Source organism: Esox lucius, chromosome 14 (assembly GCF_011004845.1).
Source record: "Esox lucius isolate fEsoLuc1 chromosome 14, fEsoLuc1.pri, whole genome shotgun sequence".
In the NCBI taxonomy this organism is placed as follows: domain Eukaryota; kingdom Metazoa; phylum Chordata; class Actinopteri; order Esociformes; family Esocidae; genus Esox; species Esox lucius.
The window spans coordinates 7,418,817-7,431,891 of record NC_047582.1 but is presented as its reverse complement, the minus strand read 5'-3'; the positions used below and the strand labels follow the sequence as shown (position 1 = coordinate 7,431,891).

Below are 13,075 nucleotides of genomic sequence, written 5' to 3'. Positions count from 1 at the left end.
ACCAACGAGCACACACACACACACACACACACACGCCCTTATAGGGAATGCAACGGTCAGGTTAAATACAGTTCAGTGACTTTCCTAACAAATCAGGATGTGTGTGTGTGTGTGGGGGGGGGGGGGGGAGGGGGGGGGCATGAATATTTATGCACTTGGCATAAATTATTGAGTGCAACCTTCATTAGTCTACATGGTCCCTCAATACAAACTCCACGCAGAAACAAACCCATCTTCACAACAGAGACGAGTCCGTGTCCCCAGTAATTCAGTTGAGTGTTTACATGACAAGGGGTTAATTGAGCTCTTTCAAGGTCTGTGGAGTCAGGGATGTGTACGATGGGCAATTACTGAAAAAACAGGCCCATACACCCTTCATACACACGCGCGCGCACACACACACACACGCGCGCGCACACACACAGGCACACGCGCGCACACACACACACACACACACACAGATTGGCAGTATAGGTCATTACAGCAGGAACACACCCTCACACCCCACAGGTCTCTCTCCCAGTAGGCCTCCTATCCATCACTCCTGGCTGGCCATTGTCTCTATACACAATAACATCTTGTGCACCGACGACAAAGTTAAGACTCAGCTACAGATGCACCCCCAACACAAAAAAAAGACGAGACCCGACAATACCAACAACAGAAAACAGGAAAAGATTTTTCCCTCCGAAGGCGACATCCTCCAATCACGAAGGCTCAATTTGCAGGATTCTACTGGCGTGTGGATTAGTTGCCATGGGACCAAGAGGAAGCATATGAAACTATAAACAGTCACGGAGCCAGACCAGGCTTTAGAGACAGAACTTCTAACGCAGGGCCAATAAAAATGCAGTTCTGTCGAAACAAGACTGAACTTAAAAGAAGTATATTAGCGTCACAGTATGTGCCTAGCTTTAACAATGGCAGTCCCATAATTTCCCTAAGGAGAGCTTGGTCATGATGCCAGTATAGGGCTGCAGACTCCCTCTATCATATTTGTCCTCACAGAAAATCTGATTTATACTGTCACTGAGACTGCTTTAGAATTCTTTTTTTGGGGAGAGGGGGGTCTTTAGAAAGCACTGTTCATAGTACTGGAGCTTTACGTCCTGTGCAGTTTCCATATCTCTAACTAAGAGCTGACCTAATAAGCCACATTATCGACTGTATGAAAGGATTCTTCTGGGTGTCTTGGGAATCTGTGCTTTTCTCAACAATCCCCATCTCTGCAAAGCCACACACCTCCGGGAGCAGAGGGGCTTTTGTGGTCACATCTTGTATTGGTCTGACATCTCATTGGAAGTTAACTTTGCAGTAATGTAATTGATCAACCACTCAGATTTGGAATTCAAAATACTTGGATGGTTATAAAAGCTCCTTTGGATCAATTGTTCTTTTTCTTTTCTGGTTTCGGCCCGCTGTGGTTGACATACACTGTAGTGAGATACACTCTCACTCTCTCCCACGATTAGGCTATGATTTCTCTCTCTCACTCTAATGCTTAGGCTAATGCTTGGATAATATCAGCGCTAAAATGTGATTTAAGCCGTATGTCTTATAATGTAATCATGCATTTCACAATCAGTCTGTAAATCACTGACTAATTTCTCAGACCAGCTCTTACAGTCCAATCACTGATTAACATTGTTTGCTTGTTGTCATCTTTATATCCTTTGAGTCAGAAAACAGTAAGCTTGCATTTATCCATTCATTTCCATATTGTTACACTGATCGCGTATAGATTATATTAACTTATGCTGAATATTATTACATTACAAACACCAATGAGTAAGATGATGTGTTGGATTTAAACCAAACATCTGTCCCTGTTTCAAAGATTTGTATTGCATTTAAGCCCAATCATTTTCAAACTCTGTGGTCGAAGATGATGCATTCAAGCTAAATAATTCAAGCACCATTCAAAGATGTTAAGGTCTTTTGCATTCAAGTCAAGTTGTGCCTGACATTGGAAGATATGTATTGAATTAAGTGATTGGAAGCCTATTACTGTCCAGATAAAACCAATGGTCAGCCCCCTCTGGGGTTACAAAGATATAAAGGAATCCACCCCATGTAGTCCTCAATAAGGTCTCTGTGAAAGCATGGATAAGTCCAGTCAGTCAATCCCCATTTCAAATGTGATTTTTCATGTTTGCCTGATTCTACTGATGACCTGTATGGAAAGGACACCAAAAAGCTAATCAGGTGGAATCAGTCTATCCAGTTAGAGGTACTTTGTTCAATACAGAAAGATGTTATAAACACTTAATGGCACTATGACCATCCCCATGGCCACAATAGACCTCCAGCAATAGTATCTCTGTGAAATAAAGTGCACATTTACCATTACCATTCTATATATTCCTTGTGAACCGCGAACCCAAAGACTTTAGATTGTGACCTAGACAAGCACACTCTACACAGGCGTATGACCAACATCACTTACAGCTAAGTTCCACCCGTATGAAGTCCTTGATGCCCAAGTTTTCTAGGAAGACACCTGATGGGGCGGTGGTTTTGAACAAGAAGGAGATGTCTGCGCTTAGTTCTCCATGAAACGTGGGGAAGTGCAGGTACGACGTCTCTTTGTTGAAGAAGGCCGCGTTCCAGAAGTTCTCTAAGGGAGGGAGTTAAGTAATCCTTAGCAATGAGAACTTTTAGTGTTTCATTTCTCTCTTCTGTGACAGCATCTTGTACACGTCAATCTGTCACCGTAAATAAAGTTTTCCCTCAGGGAATAAAAGTTATTTAAATTGAATAAATTGATTAGTTGTGGAGAGAGAATACAGAGGGTTATGATTAATATGAATGGTGCTGATGAAGATAAAGGCCGCTGTAGTAATTGGAAAAAAAGGTCTGAACAGATTGAGAACAAAATAACTTGCTTCTTATTGTGTCCACACCTGCTTTTGTTCTCAGTCCATTACATTGATCTGCTGATAAGACAGTTCGGCAGATAAGCAGGCCAACTGTTCCTCCTAAATAATTCACTCTGATAAATATTGCTCAGGTAAACAAGGCAGCAATTAGGAATAAAAAAGACAGGAAGTGTTATTTTTTCATTACTGTCTAACAGACAACGACGAATACCTACTGCCAAGAGCATAAGAAGATAAAATAGATGATTATTGTTTTTGAAACAATATGGCTAATGGGTTATTTCTGTACACATAATTAGGTTATGTGCATAATCAGGGTGTGATTAACTCTGTTATTGATGGAGAGGATGCAGAGGAGGTGTTATCACCCAACAGGTGTGGAATGAATGAACGAACGGCAGAGTCTGTCACAGAGTGCGTGTCGTTCATCTGCTTTTGCACTTACTGTACATGATTCATCTCAAACATGAATATACAGTACTCAGCATAACAGCGCTATCTGGGGCGGGTCTGTTGTGGATCAAATACTGGATGAATAATGGATTATGGATGAATGATTGATTGACTATCTAACCCAGAGGAAAGCAATTTGGGGCAGCCCAATAAATAACTGGGAGTTCAGACAGAGGGCTACGGTTTGGCGCTCACTGTTTTGCTATCGTTCGCCACTTACTGTCGCCATGACACCTAAGCGGGCTGACTCGATATGCAGCCTCAGATCCAGGTCTCTGTATATCACCGACAACCACCCATCTGACTGGTAGATTCTCCTTATGCGTGAGAAGGCCTGAGTCAGTAGCCCTGTAAGAAAACAATAGAATGGAGGCCCGGCATTGGATAACAACAAAAACAAGAAACAACCAACAAGCATGGTTAAAATAGTACATCGCTGTGTTAGTGATTCAGAAGGGCCTTATCCAGAGATACTTACAGGAACCATAGTACTTTGCTTAAGGACATGTCTAAAGAAGGCAACCCCAACCCTCTAACCAGTATGTATCTTGTGATAAAATGTCTTTAGTATGACACATTATTGTAATTATTATGAACTCATTTTTTTACAATGTTATTTACCGGAACCAATAAAAACAAGGTGCAAACCTTGCTCATTGGTCACAACCAGGCAGGCTCGACTGAGTGCTCAAACTATTTGAAAGAAAAGCATTATTTGAACCCAAGCCTTCAGCCAATAACAACTTAAGAACAGGGAATAGGAAAATGTGCAAATATTAACAAGGAGCCATGATGTTGACTTTACTTTCAGATGCTGTTTATGCTCCTGCAGGCTTAGCGCTGTCGCGGGTGCTATAAAAATTATATCTAAAAATACAAAGCCGGGAAAAAGAACGAAGCCCTTTCTGAACATGATTAAATATTGAAAAGGCGAATCTCAGTCAGTACTCAGTTGAGAATCGCATTGAGTTTAAATGGAGGATTATGGATCCAGACAGCCAATAGGGATTGCTTGTAGGGGAAGGAAACGCTGTATGTAGAAATGGGAAAAAGGAGCTGATGATTAGGCACGATGGCCATTCAGAAGATGAGGAAGAAACAAAGCGAAATAAATAATGAGGAAAATAGAAAATCTACGGAGGGGAATGACAGGCGGCTTGGCGACGGTACTCTACCATTCCTTGCGGTCGGCGTCGCAGTTGCAGTAGTGATCGGAGTCGATGCAGTTCCCCTGAAGACCGCAGCCACACTGCTGGCTCCCCGGAACGGCCCCTCCCCAGTACGTCTGCGGCTCGTCTGAACGACCCACCCACCAGGTGAACGGCGATCCATCTGAGACACATACAAGCGTGTTTACTTTGCAACCTAAACAGGAAGTGGATTGTGGATTGCCCTATTTGCACTTATCCTTTCCCTAAACCCAATCCTTACCCTAATCTCAACTATTATGCTTAATATGAATCTTACCCTAACTCCTGAACCTAAACCCATAATGACTAACCTTAACCCTAATTCTAACCACAATTGTAGTGCTTGCCCTAAACGTACACCATTTTTTTAAATGGGTATGGAAAGAAATTCCCTGTTACATAGTTAAGTCAGAAAAACAGACAATCATTGAAAAACTGACTCCTAAACTGTTGTAAATGTATTTAAATCTAGGTCCCTTTTGAGTGCCACTAAAGCATTGAGCTAGTGGTATTTTAAATGTCTCCTAAAAAGATGAGATGAGTTTTACCTAGAGACCAGCTAAGTCCTATTTGCAATGAGGACACTGAAGTATAACAAAGACTTGTTCCACAAAAAGAGTAGAAAAACAGGAAAGAGACAGAGAGGGTGTTCAGAAGAGAATGGTTCAGTTACCACTTTTGGACTTCAACCCAAGAAAGCAGAGTGGACTCAGAGAGCTGCCTTGAGAGAGCTAAGACAGTGATCTTCATTGATTCACTCTTCAATCACTTGTCAGATCACGTTCCCTCCCATCTGAAGCTGTCTGCCGGGCTTTAAACAGAACACTGTACTCTCTCACACTCTCTCTCCCTCATTATTCTTCGCTTAACATTTTCTGGGATGATTTATTTAGCATTGACATTGTTATTTTTTCCCTCACATCAGCCTTTTACTATCACGAGACAGCTAATGGAAAGCAATTAGGCTGTAAAGCTATGCGTTGCCTGGTTTAATGCTCATTTACTGGTCTAAAACATTCATTATAAGGTTGACAAAACTACAAATTATTTCCATATGGCAAACACCAATGACAGACCAGACATCCAGACAACAATAATAAACCCTCAGAGTGAAGCGTCAGAACTTGTGCATACAGCAACACACCCGTAAGTTATTATACATTTTATACAGCAACACCATGAAGGCCAACAAGGCTTAGTCGAAGAAGAACAGTAGTCCATCCAAATCTCAATGTCTCTATTTGTCACGTCTGGTTGAACTCTGCTTGTGGCTTGAAGCGGCCCCCAAAATGCCACACTATTCCCTATATAGTACACTTGGCCAGTGCCCTGTGGGCCGCAATGGAGAAACAGGGAATAAGGTGTCATTTTGGTTGTGTGCACTGACTCTGCCTGAGTGAGCAGCTATTTAATCATCTTCACTTTTTGGCTGGCTGGGATCAATACTGTTAATAAAAAGGACTTACCTGGTGTGTTTAAGAGGCGTGACTTTCTGCAGTCGTATACAAGCTCCTGTTCACAGTGCTCTGCCTGGCTAATTATGGCCCTGAGCTGTTCAGCATCGGCCGAGTAGTTAAAATAGGCTAAATGCCGATTTATCCCAGAGGACGCCTTTAATTTCGTAAGCTCCGTGTTATTGTGTTGAATCACCAGCCACGTTTGGTCTGGATAGTAGAAAGACAGAGACGAAATGAGGGGAGGGAGACAGAGACAAAAGAGTTAGAGAGAGACAGGTGAACGAGGATCCATCTGAAGTGACCGCCCGCCCACCTGCACACACAAACGGAGGGAATCCCTGGGATCGTTCAAAATAATTATGCAAATGTTAACGATAGCAAAGATGGCGTGAAATGGAGGATGGGACGGGTGGGAGGACGAGATGTTTTCCGATAGCGGCTGGTGCCAGCCCTAAAGAATCGGAATCCTGTCAGACGTTCTGGGATCCCTGCCACAGCTCACAGCTCACTTACAGAGAGCCATCAACTGCACCCTAAACGAGCTGTCTATCTGTTTCAGTCGTTGAGGGAGAGAACTAAACTGCCGCTGGCGGCCAATAAGCAAGAACCATATGCCAGAGTGTTGGTGGTCCTTTCGTTGAACCCCCCATTTCTATCACATCATATGAACATTCCTCAGTGATTTAAAGAAAGGAGAGATTATTAAAGAAAAGAAGAAAAAACATCACAGTGCTTTCTGTGGTGTTTTGTGAAATGTGTACCAGAAAGGTTGTGAATTCAGGGAAACTCTTACTGATTCTGAGGTGCTTTAACTAGCTGTGTGTGTGTGTGTGTGTGTAAGAGAGAGAGACAGAGAGAGTGAGAGCGTGTGTATGGCTTACCTGTCATGTTGCAGTAGATCAGCTGCGGTTTGATCGGGCCGCTTCCATCCACATCTATGTGGTACAGGCCGGATGCGTTGCCTTTGTGTTTGTACGCTTCGCATGACTGCTCGTAGACGGCTAGGATGAGAAGACACCAACACAAAGGTTACACACTGCAAAATAACAACTAAAACAATCATTTGAAATTGGTCCACACACACCCACACGAAAACAGAGATACACAAACAAAATCTACAACAGCGTAAAAAAATCATCTTCAGGCTTGTGCCATGTTCTTTGGGAATGTGTGTTTTGGGAGCATCTCAGCTCCACTGGCAGCTGTGTGTACAGTGTTTTTGTTAATTCATGTTTAATAAAAGATTATTGTGAAACGATCTACTTCACTTGGCAGTTAAAAGGCTTTAATACGTCCCGATTTCTGTCACACGTCAAGCTCTCCAAGATGGCACAGTCTTGAATTCTAAATAAAACCTTTAATTAGATGATAAAAACACATTTTAGAGCAAACATTTTAAAACTCTGCTCCAGATAGCAGAGCAAATCTGTGATGAGTTAAGAACTTAACAATGCTCTCGTGGCAATTTACATATACGTAAATTAACTTAAGTATATAACACCAATGCTTATAAGATAAAACATTTTCATATGGGTATAAATAAATGGTTCCCAATCAGGGTGAACATTTTGTGAAGATTGGCACACTGAGAGGATTACTCCACTTTACAAGTGGCACAAAACACATGGACACTGTATAGGACAATGTTTTCTTTTCGAGTAGCCGGGTCTTTTTGTGCATTACTCCTTAAAAACTGAGAAGAAACCACAAACTCAGCCACACTCACTCTCCATTCATATAATCTTCATAGACACAACATTCATGCTCAACTTATACCCACATCCACACACACACACCAAATCCATGTGTCTGTACCTTGTAGATTGTGAACACTGATCACTGCCCATCTTGTTTTCATTTTATATCCTGTTTACTTGATATACACTCACCTAAAGGATTTTTAGGAACACCATGCTAATACTGTGTTTGAACCCCTTTCGCTTTCAGAACTGCCTTAATTCTACATGGCATTGATTCAACAAGGTGCTGAAAGCATTCTTTAGAAATGTTGGCCCATATTGATAGGATAGCATCTTGCAGTTGATGGAGATTTGTGGGATGCACATCCAGGGCACGAAGCTCCTGTTCCACCACATCCCAAAGATGCTCTATTGGGTTGAGATCTGGTGACTGTGGGGGCCATTTCAGTACAGCAAACTCATTGTCATGTTCAAGAAACCAATTTGAAATGATTCAAGCTTTGTGACATGGTGCATTATCCTGCTGGAAGTAGCCATCAGAGGATGGGTACATGGTGGTCATAAAGGGATGGACATGGTCAGAAACAATGCTCAGGTAGGCCGTGGCATTTAAACGATGCCCAATTGGCACTAAGGGGCCTAAAGTGTGCCAAGAAAACATCCCCCACACCATTACACCACCACCACCAGCCTGCACAGTGGTAACATGGCATGATGGATCATGTTCTCATTCTGTTTATGCCAAATTCGGACTCTACCATCTGAATGTCTCAACAGAAATCGAGACTCATCAGACCAGGCAACGTTCTTCCAGTCTTCAACTGTCCAATTTTGGTGAGCTTGTGCAAATTTTAGCCTCTTTTTCCTATTTGTAGTGGAGATGAGTGGTACCCGGTGGGATCTTCTGCTGTTGTAGCCCATCCGCCTCAAGGTTGTGCGTGTTGTGGCTTCACAAATGCTTTGCTGCATACCTCGGTTGTAACGAGTGGTTATTTCAGTCAAAGTTGCTCTTTTATCAGCTTGAATCAGTCGGCCCATTCTCCTCTGACCTCTAGCATCAACAAGGCATTTTCGCCCACAGGACTGCCACATACTGGATGTTTTTCCCTTTTCACACCATTCTTTGTAAACCCTAGAAATGGTTGTGCGTGAAAATCCCAGTAACTGAGCAGATTGTGAAATACTCAGACCGGCCCATCTGGCACCAACAACCATGCCACGCTCAAAATTGCTTAAATCACCTTTCTTTCCCATTCTGATATTCAGTTTGGAGTTCAGGAGATTGTCTTGACCAGGACCACACCCCTAAATGCATTGAAGCAACTGCCATGTGATTGGTTGATTAGATAATTGCATTAATGAGATATTGAACAGGTGTTCCTAATAATCCTTTACGTGAGTGTATGTAAATGTGTAAATGCATTTTTTTTAAAAGGTTTCCTAAAAAACTGTTCATTTAAAGATCTGAGAGGGACCTTTGGGTGGGGACAGTGAGGGCTCCTCCTTGGGGGACGGTGAGAGCTCCACCCTGGGGGACATTGAAGGCTCCACCCTGGGGGAAGGTGAGGGCTCTACCCTGACAGGCTTGGTGGAATGAATTTTGCCAGTATTGCTTACACCTTCCATCAAGTGTCTAGTGGGCTTGGGGTTGTTTCTAGACAGACAGAACAATTTTTAAATCAGCACAAAACTAAAGGCATTGGTTTGATGTTTCATTTCATTGCTGGATACAGGATGATCAGGCACCTTTTGTTGGCTGGATTCCTCCCTCTTGTTTTACCAGGTATGTTCACTGAGTCACAGGGCACGAGCGGTTGTGATGTACATGCATGTCAAATATACCACAGCAAATGATAAGGGTTGTTGTTAGCCATCACTATTGACAGTGTCCCACAAACCCAGAGTCGGCTGTTTGTAATTATTAACCAGTGACAAATCGCATGAAAACAGTATAAAAACTGTAATCTCGGGATACAGTCTCATACTCATTCATATTATATTCTGATTGTAAGTTTTGTTACATTAAGTTAAATGTGTCTATGTGACATTAAACAGCTGTTTTGGAATCTCAGGAAGTCATGCACTCAGGAATTCACGTTTTGTCAATGTTCGGGACTGTGTGATTAGCCATTGGTCTTGAGGGTTGTCTTGATAGTGGACTCTGGGGGCCATAGAACTTAAATGCATTGTTCACACAACTAGGTAGACACAACTATCTTTTATATATATATATATATATATCAGGAAGAACAAACTTCTAATGATGAGATGATGTATGGAACATTTGTGAAGAAAGTTATGCTGCAATTCCAATAGATAACTGAATGTATCGCTCCCTTGACCCGACCGGGTACTCTGTTATTTTTCTACTGTACATAACGGCTAAGATCTTACATACTACACATTTCATTTATTGGCTTAGTGACCTCCCAACTCATTTTTAAGCTTATCACCCCTATTTTGTAGTTTTAAACCTCATTCTATGAATTTCTAAACACTGTGCAAAAGAGCAGGTGGAATAAAATGTACATTTTTCCTTCTGTGTAAATATGATACCAAGAGGGAAATGTTCTAAGTAGCATGAGAACAAAAGCAAATTTACAACCAAAAAATGGGGCATTGTTACAGGTGGAGGAGAGGGGATAAATGATCCAATTGGAAGCTGTGAGAACCAGATTGTAAATGAGATACAGTTACGATCAGTGCCACCTTCCAGGAACACAGACTGTCAGGACACCCATTTAATGTCCCATCTGAAAAGCCGCATCCGACACAAGGCAGTGTCCCCTTCAGTGCCTTGGGATTTCAAATAAAACTGTGACCTCCAGCCCATATTGACCCTGCTCTGGGTCCAAATATTGCCTGTGGTTTGCGTAATGCGTATGGCTGGTGTAGCCTATGTTAAATACTATATTGGGGGATGACTGACCTTGGAATGTGTCATACTGTTGCAATGTGTCCTACTAACACATTCCAACACAATTATTTCTCCTTGTCCACTGGGAGTTCAAACCACCCACCTTTCAGTTACTTGCCTAGCGCACTTACCATTAGGCTGCTGATCTGCTGGTGCAGTCCGGGTAGCTAACCATCTACAATAACAGCAGTTTAATAAAAAGCAACATGAACTGACACAGGCCAGGGCCAGTGTCCACTAGGCCATGGCTGAGTACCCCGGGTCTCACTTGGTGCCAAGCCCTGGACTTTAGGACTGAAGCCGGGGTTTGCAGATTGACGTGTTAAGTGGTGTGAAAATGCTGCATTTTGTTCTATTCGAATGGCGATGTGTATTGTTTGCTTTAGGCTTTTCGTTATGGTTTTCATCTGATCTAACAAACAGATCCCTGATAAAATATAGAAAAGGCAGCAACAGTACAGGGAAGCAAAGACTCAGAACGGAAAGAGTTGGAACGACCGAAGGTCTTACGATGCCATTGACTCAATAGAAAAATGGAGCGCTGAGACTGAGGCGTAGACTGCAGAGCCTATAACAACACAATCACCTCTGAATTCTCCCAAATCCTTCTATTGAAGGTAGATAGTTTTGACCAAATGCTTATTAAACTGGTTTAGTTGCAGTGTTACGAGTGTAGGTGGAGAAAGAGCCGGTCGAAATAGTTCATTTTATTACTTAAATTCAAACGCTGTATTGTAAACAAACTGAGCATGGCGTTATTGTTTATTTTACTACCAGAAAAATATTGCCTTTTATTTTTCGGAACCGGAAAACCAAATCGCGTTGAAGTTTACTCCTCCCTCCCCACCTGAGCCCCTCATTAACTCCTTGGTACCAAATGTATAGTGGAAACAGAAAAGTCTGGAGACAACATTAGCATAAATCACTGGTGTAGCCTTGGTACCGGGGTAAAGCACCAGTGGAAACGCGACAATAGATTCATAGAGAAGGATGACTGTATACATAGATTCATAGAAAATAATGACTGCCTTACAGTCAGGTCCAGAAATATTTGGACATTGACACAATCTTCATAATTGTGTCTCCGTACACCACCACAATGGATTTGAAATGAAACAACCGCGATACAATTGAAATGCAGACTTTCAGCTTTAATTCAAGGGGTTGAACAAAAATGTCATATGAAATGTTTAGGAATTGCAACCATTTGCAGGCAATGACTGCTTTAAGTCTGGAACACATGGAAATCACCAAACGCTGGGTTTCCTCCTTTGTGAGGCTTTGCCAGGCCTTTACTGCAGCCGGCTTCAGTTGTTCTTTGTTCGTGGGTCTTTCTGCCTTACGTTTTGTCTTCAGGAAGTGAAATGCATGCTCAATTGGGTGGAGATCAGGTGATTGACTTAGCCATTGCAGAATACTCCACTGCTTTGCATTAGAAAACTCCTGGGGTGGTTTTGCAGTATGTTTTGCGTCATTGTCCGTCTGTAACATGAAGCGCCTGCCAGTCAACTTTGCTGAATTTGGCTGAATCTTAGCAGACAATATATCCCTATACACTTCGGAATCCATCCAGCTGCTTCTGTCTTCTGTCACATCATCAATAAACACTAGTTACCCAGTGCCATTGAATGCCATGCCATCAAACAGCCTCCACTGTGTTTTACAGATGATGTGGTATGCTTCGGCTCATGAGCCGTTCCAAGCCTTCTTCATACTTTTTTCTTCCCATCATTCTGGGACAGGTAGATCTTAGTTTCATCTGTCCAAAGAATGCTGTTCCAGAACTGGGCTCGCTGGTTTAGATGTTTTTTGGCAAAATCTTTCTATTGTTGAGGCTTTTGAATGGTTTGCACCTTGTGGGGAATCCTCTGTATTTGCTCTCGTGAAGTCTTCTCTTTATGGTGGACTTGGATTATGATACGCCTACCTCCTGGAGAATGTTCTTCACCTGGCTGGATGATTAACCTTTTCACGCGTGAGTTTCAAATATTCCTTACCGACCCCCCAGCGTGAGTTTTTTTGCACTTCAGTACTCTGCAGCATTTGAACTCACGCCAGCATTTGAACAGTCACCTTGCTAGGTAAGGAACACTACATGCATTGCATTGCAAGCTTCTCTTGTTGACTCAAATTCTAAGAGCTGCAAAAGTTGGTTGATTTATAACTGTAGCTAGCTAGAAAGCGTCAGCTAACCGCTAGCAAACGTCAGCTGCCCGCTAGCTAACAAATCGTGACCAGTAATTCAGTGCAGTGAAAATGAATAAACTATAAAAAATGCATACAACGGGGAACGTAACTTCTAGAAAGGTTTTGCAATGGTTTTGATCGGTAGTAGTCGCTAATATAATTAGTTTTTGTGTATTAGTGTTGGCTGTCTGTTGTACGTAAGTAACACTTCTTGTCCTGATTTGAATGCTTTCTACCTGGTTAATATCATAGTATGGTCTTGAAACAATTACAATCAGGAAATAAAGTTATA

The 13,075-nt window shown here is 42.2% G+C and overlaps 1 protein-coding gene across 2 annotated transcripts in view; it reads right to left on the bottom strand.

Moving 5' to 3' along the window:
• cntnap3 (contactin associated protein family member 3) overlaps positions 1–13,075 on the bottom strand; it is a 149,865-nt gene that overhangs the window by 37,011 nt on the left and 99,779 nt on the right. For both annotated transcript variants that reach the window (XM_013137048.3, XM_020053694.3), the window contains 5 exons: positions 6,861–6,980; positions 5,989–6,186; positions 4,508–4,664; positions 3,553–3,680; positions 2,447–2,617 (listed from right to left, as the gene is read on the bottom strand). In XM_013137048.3, coding sequence (XP_012992502.2) covers positions 2,447–2,617; positions 3,553–3,680; positions 4,508–4,664; positions 5,989–6,186; positions 6,861–6,980 — 774 coding nt within the window. The remainder of the gene's footprint in view (positions 1–2,446; positions 2,618–3,552; positions 3,681–4,507; positions 4,665–5,988; positions 6,187–6,860; positions 6,981–13,075) is intronic.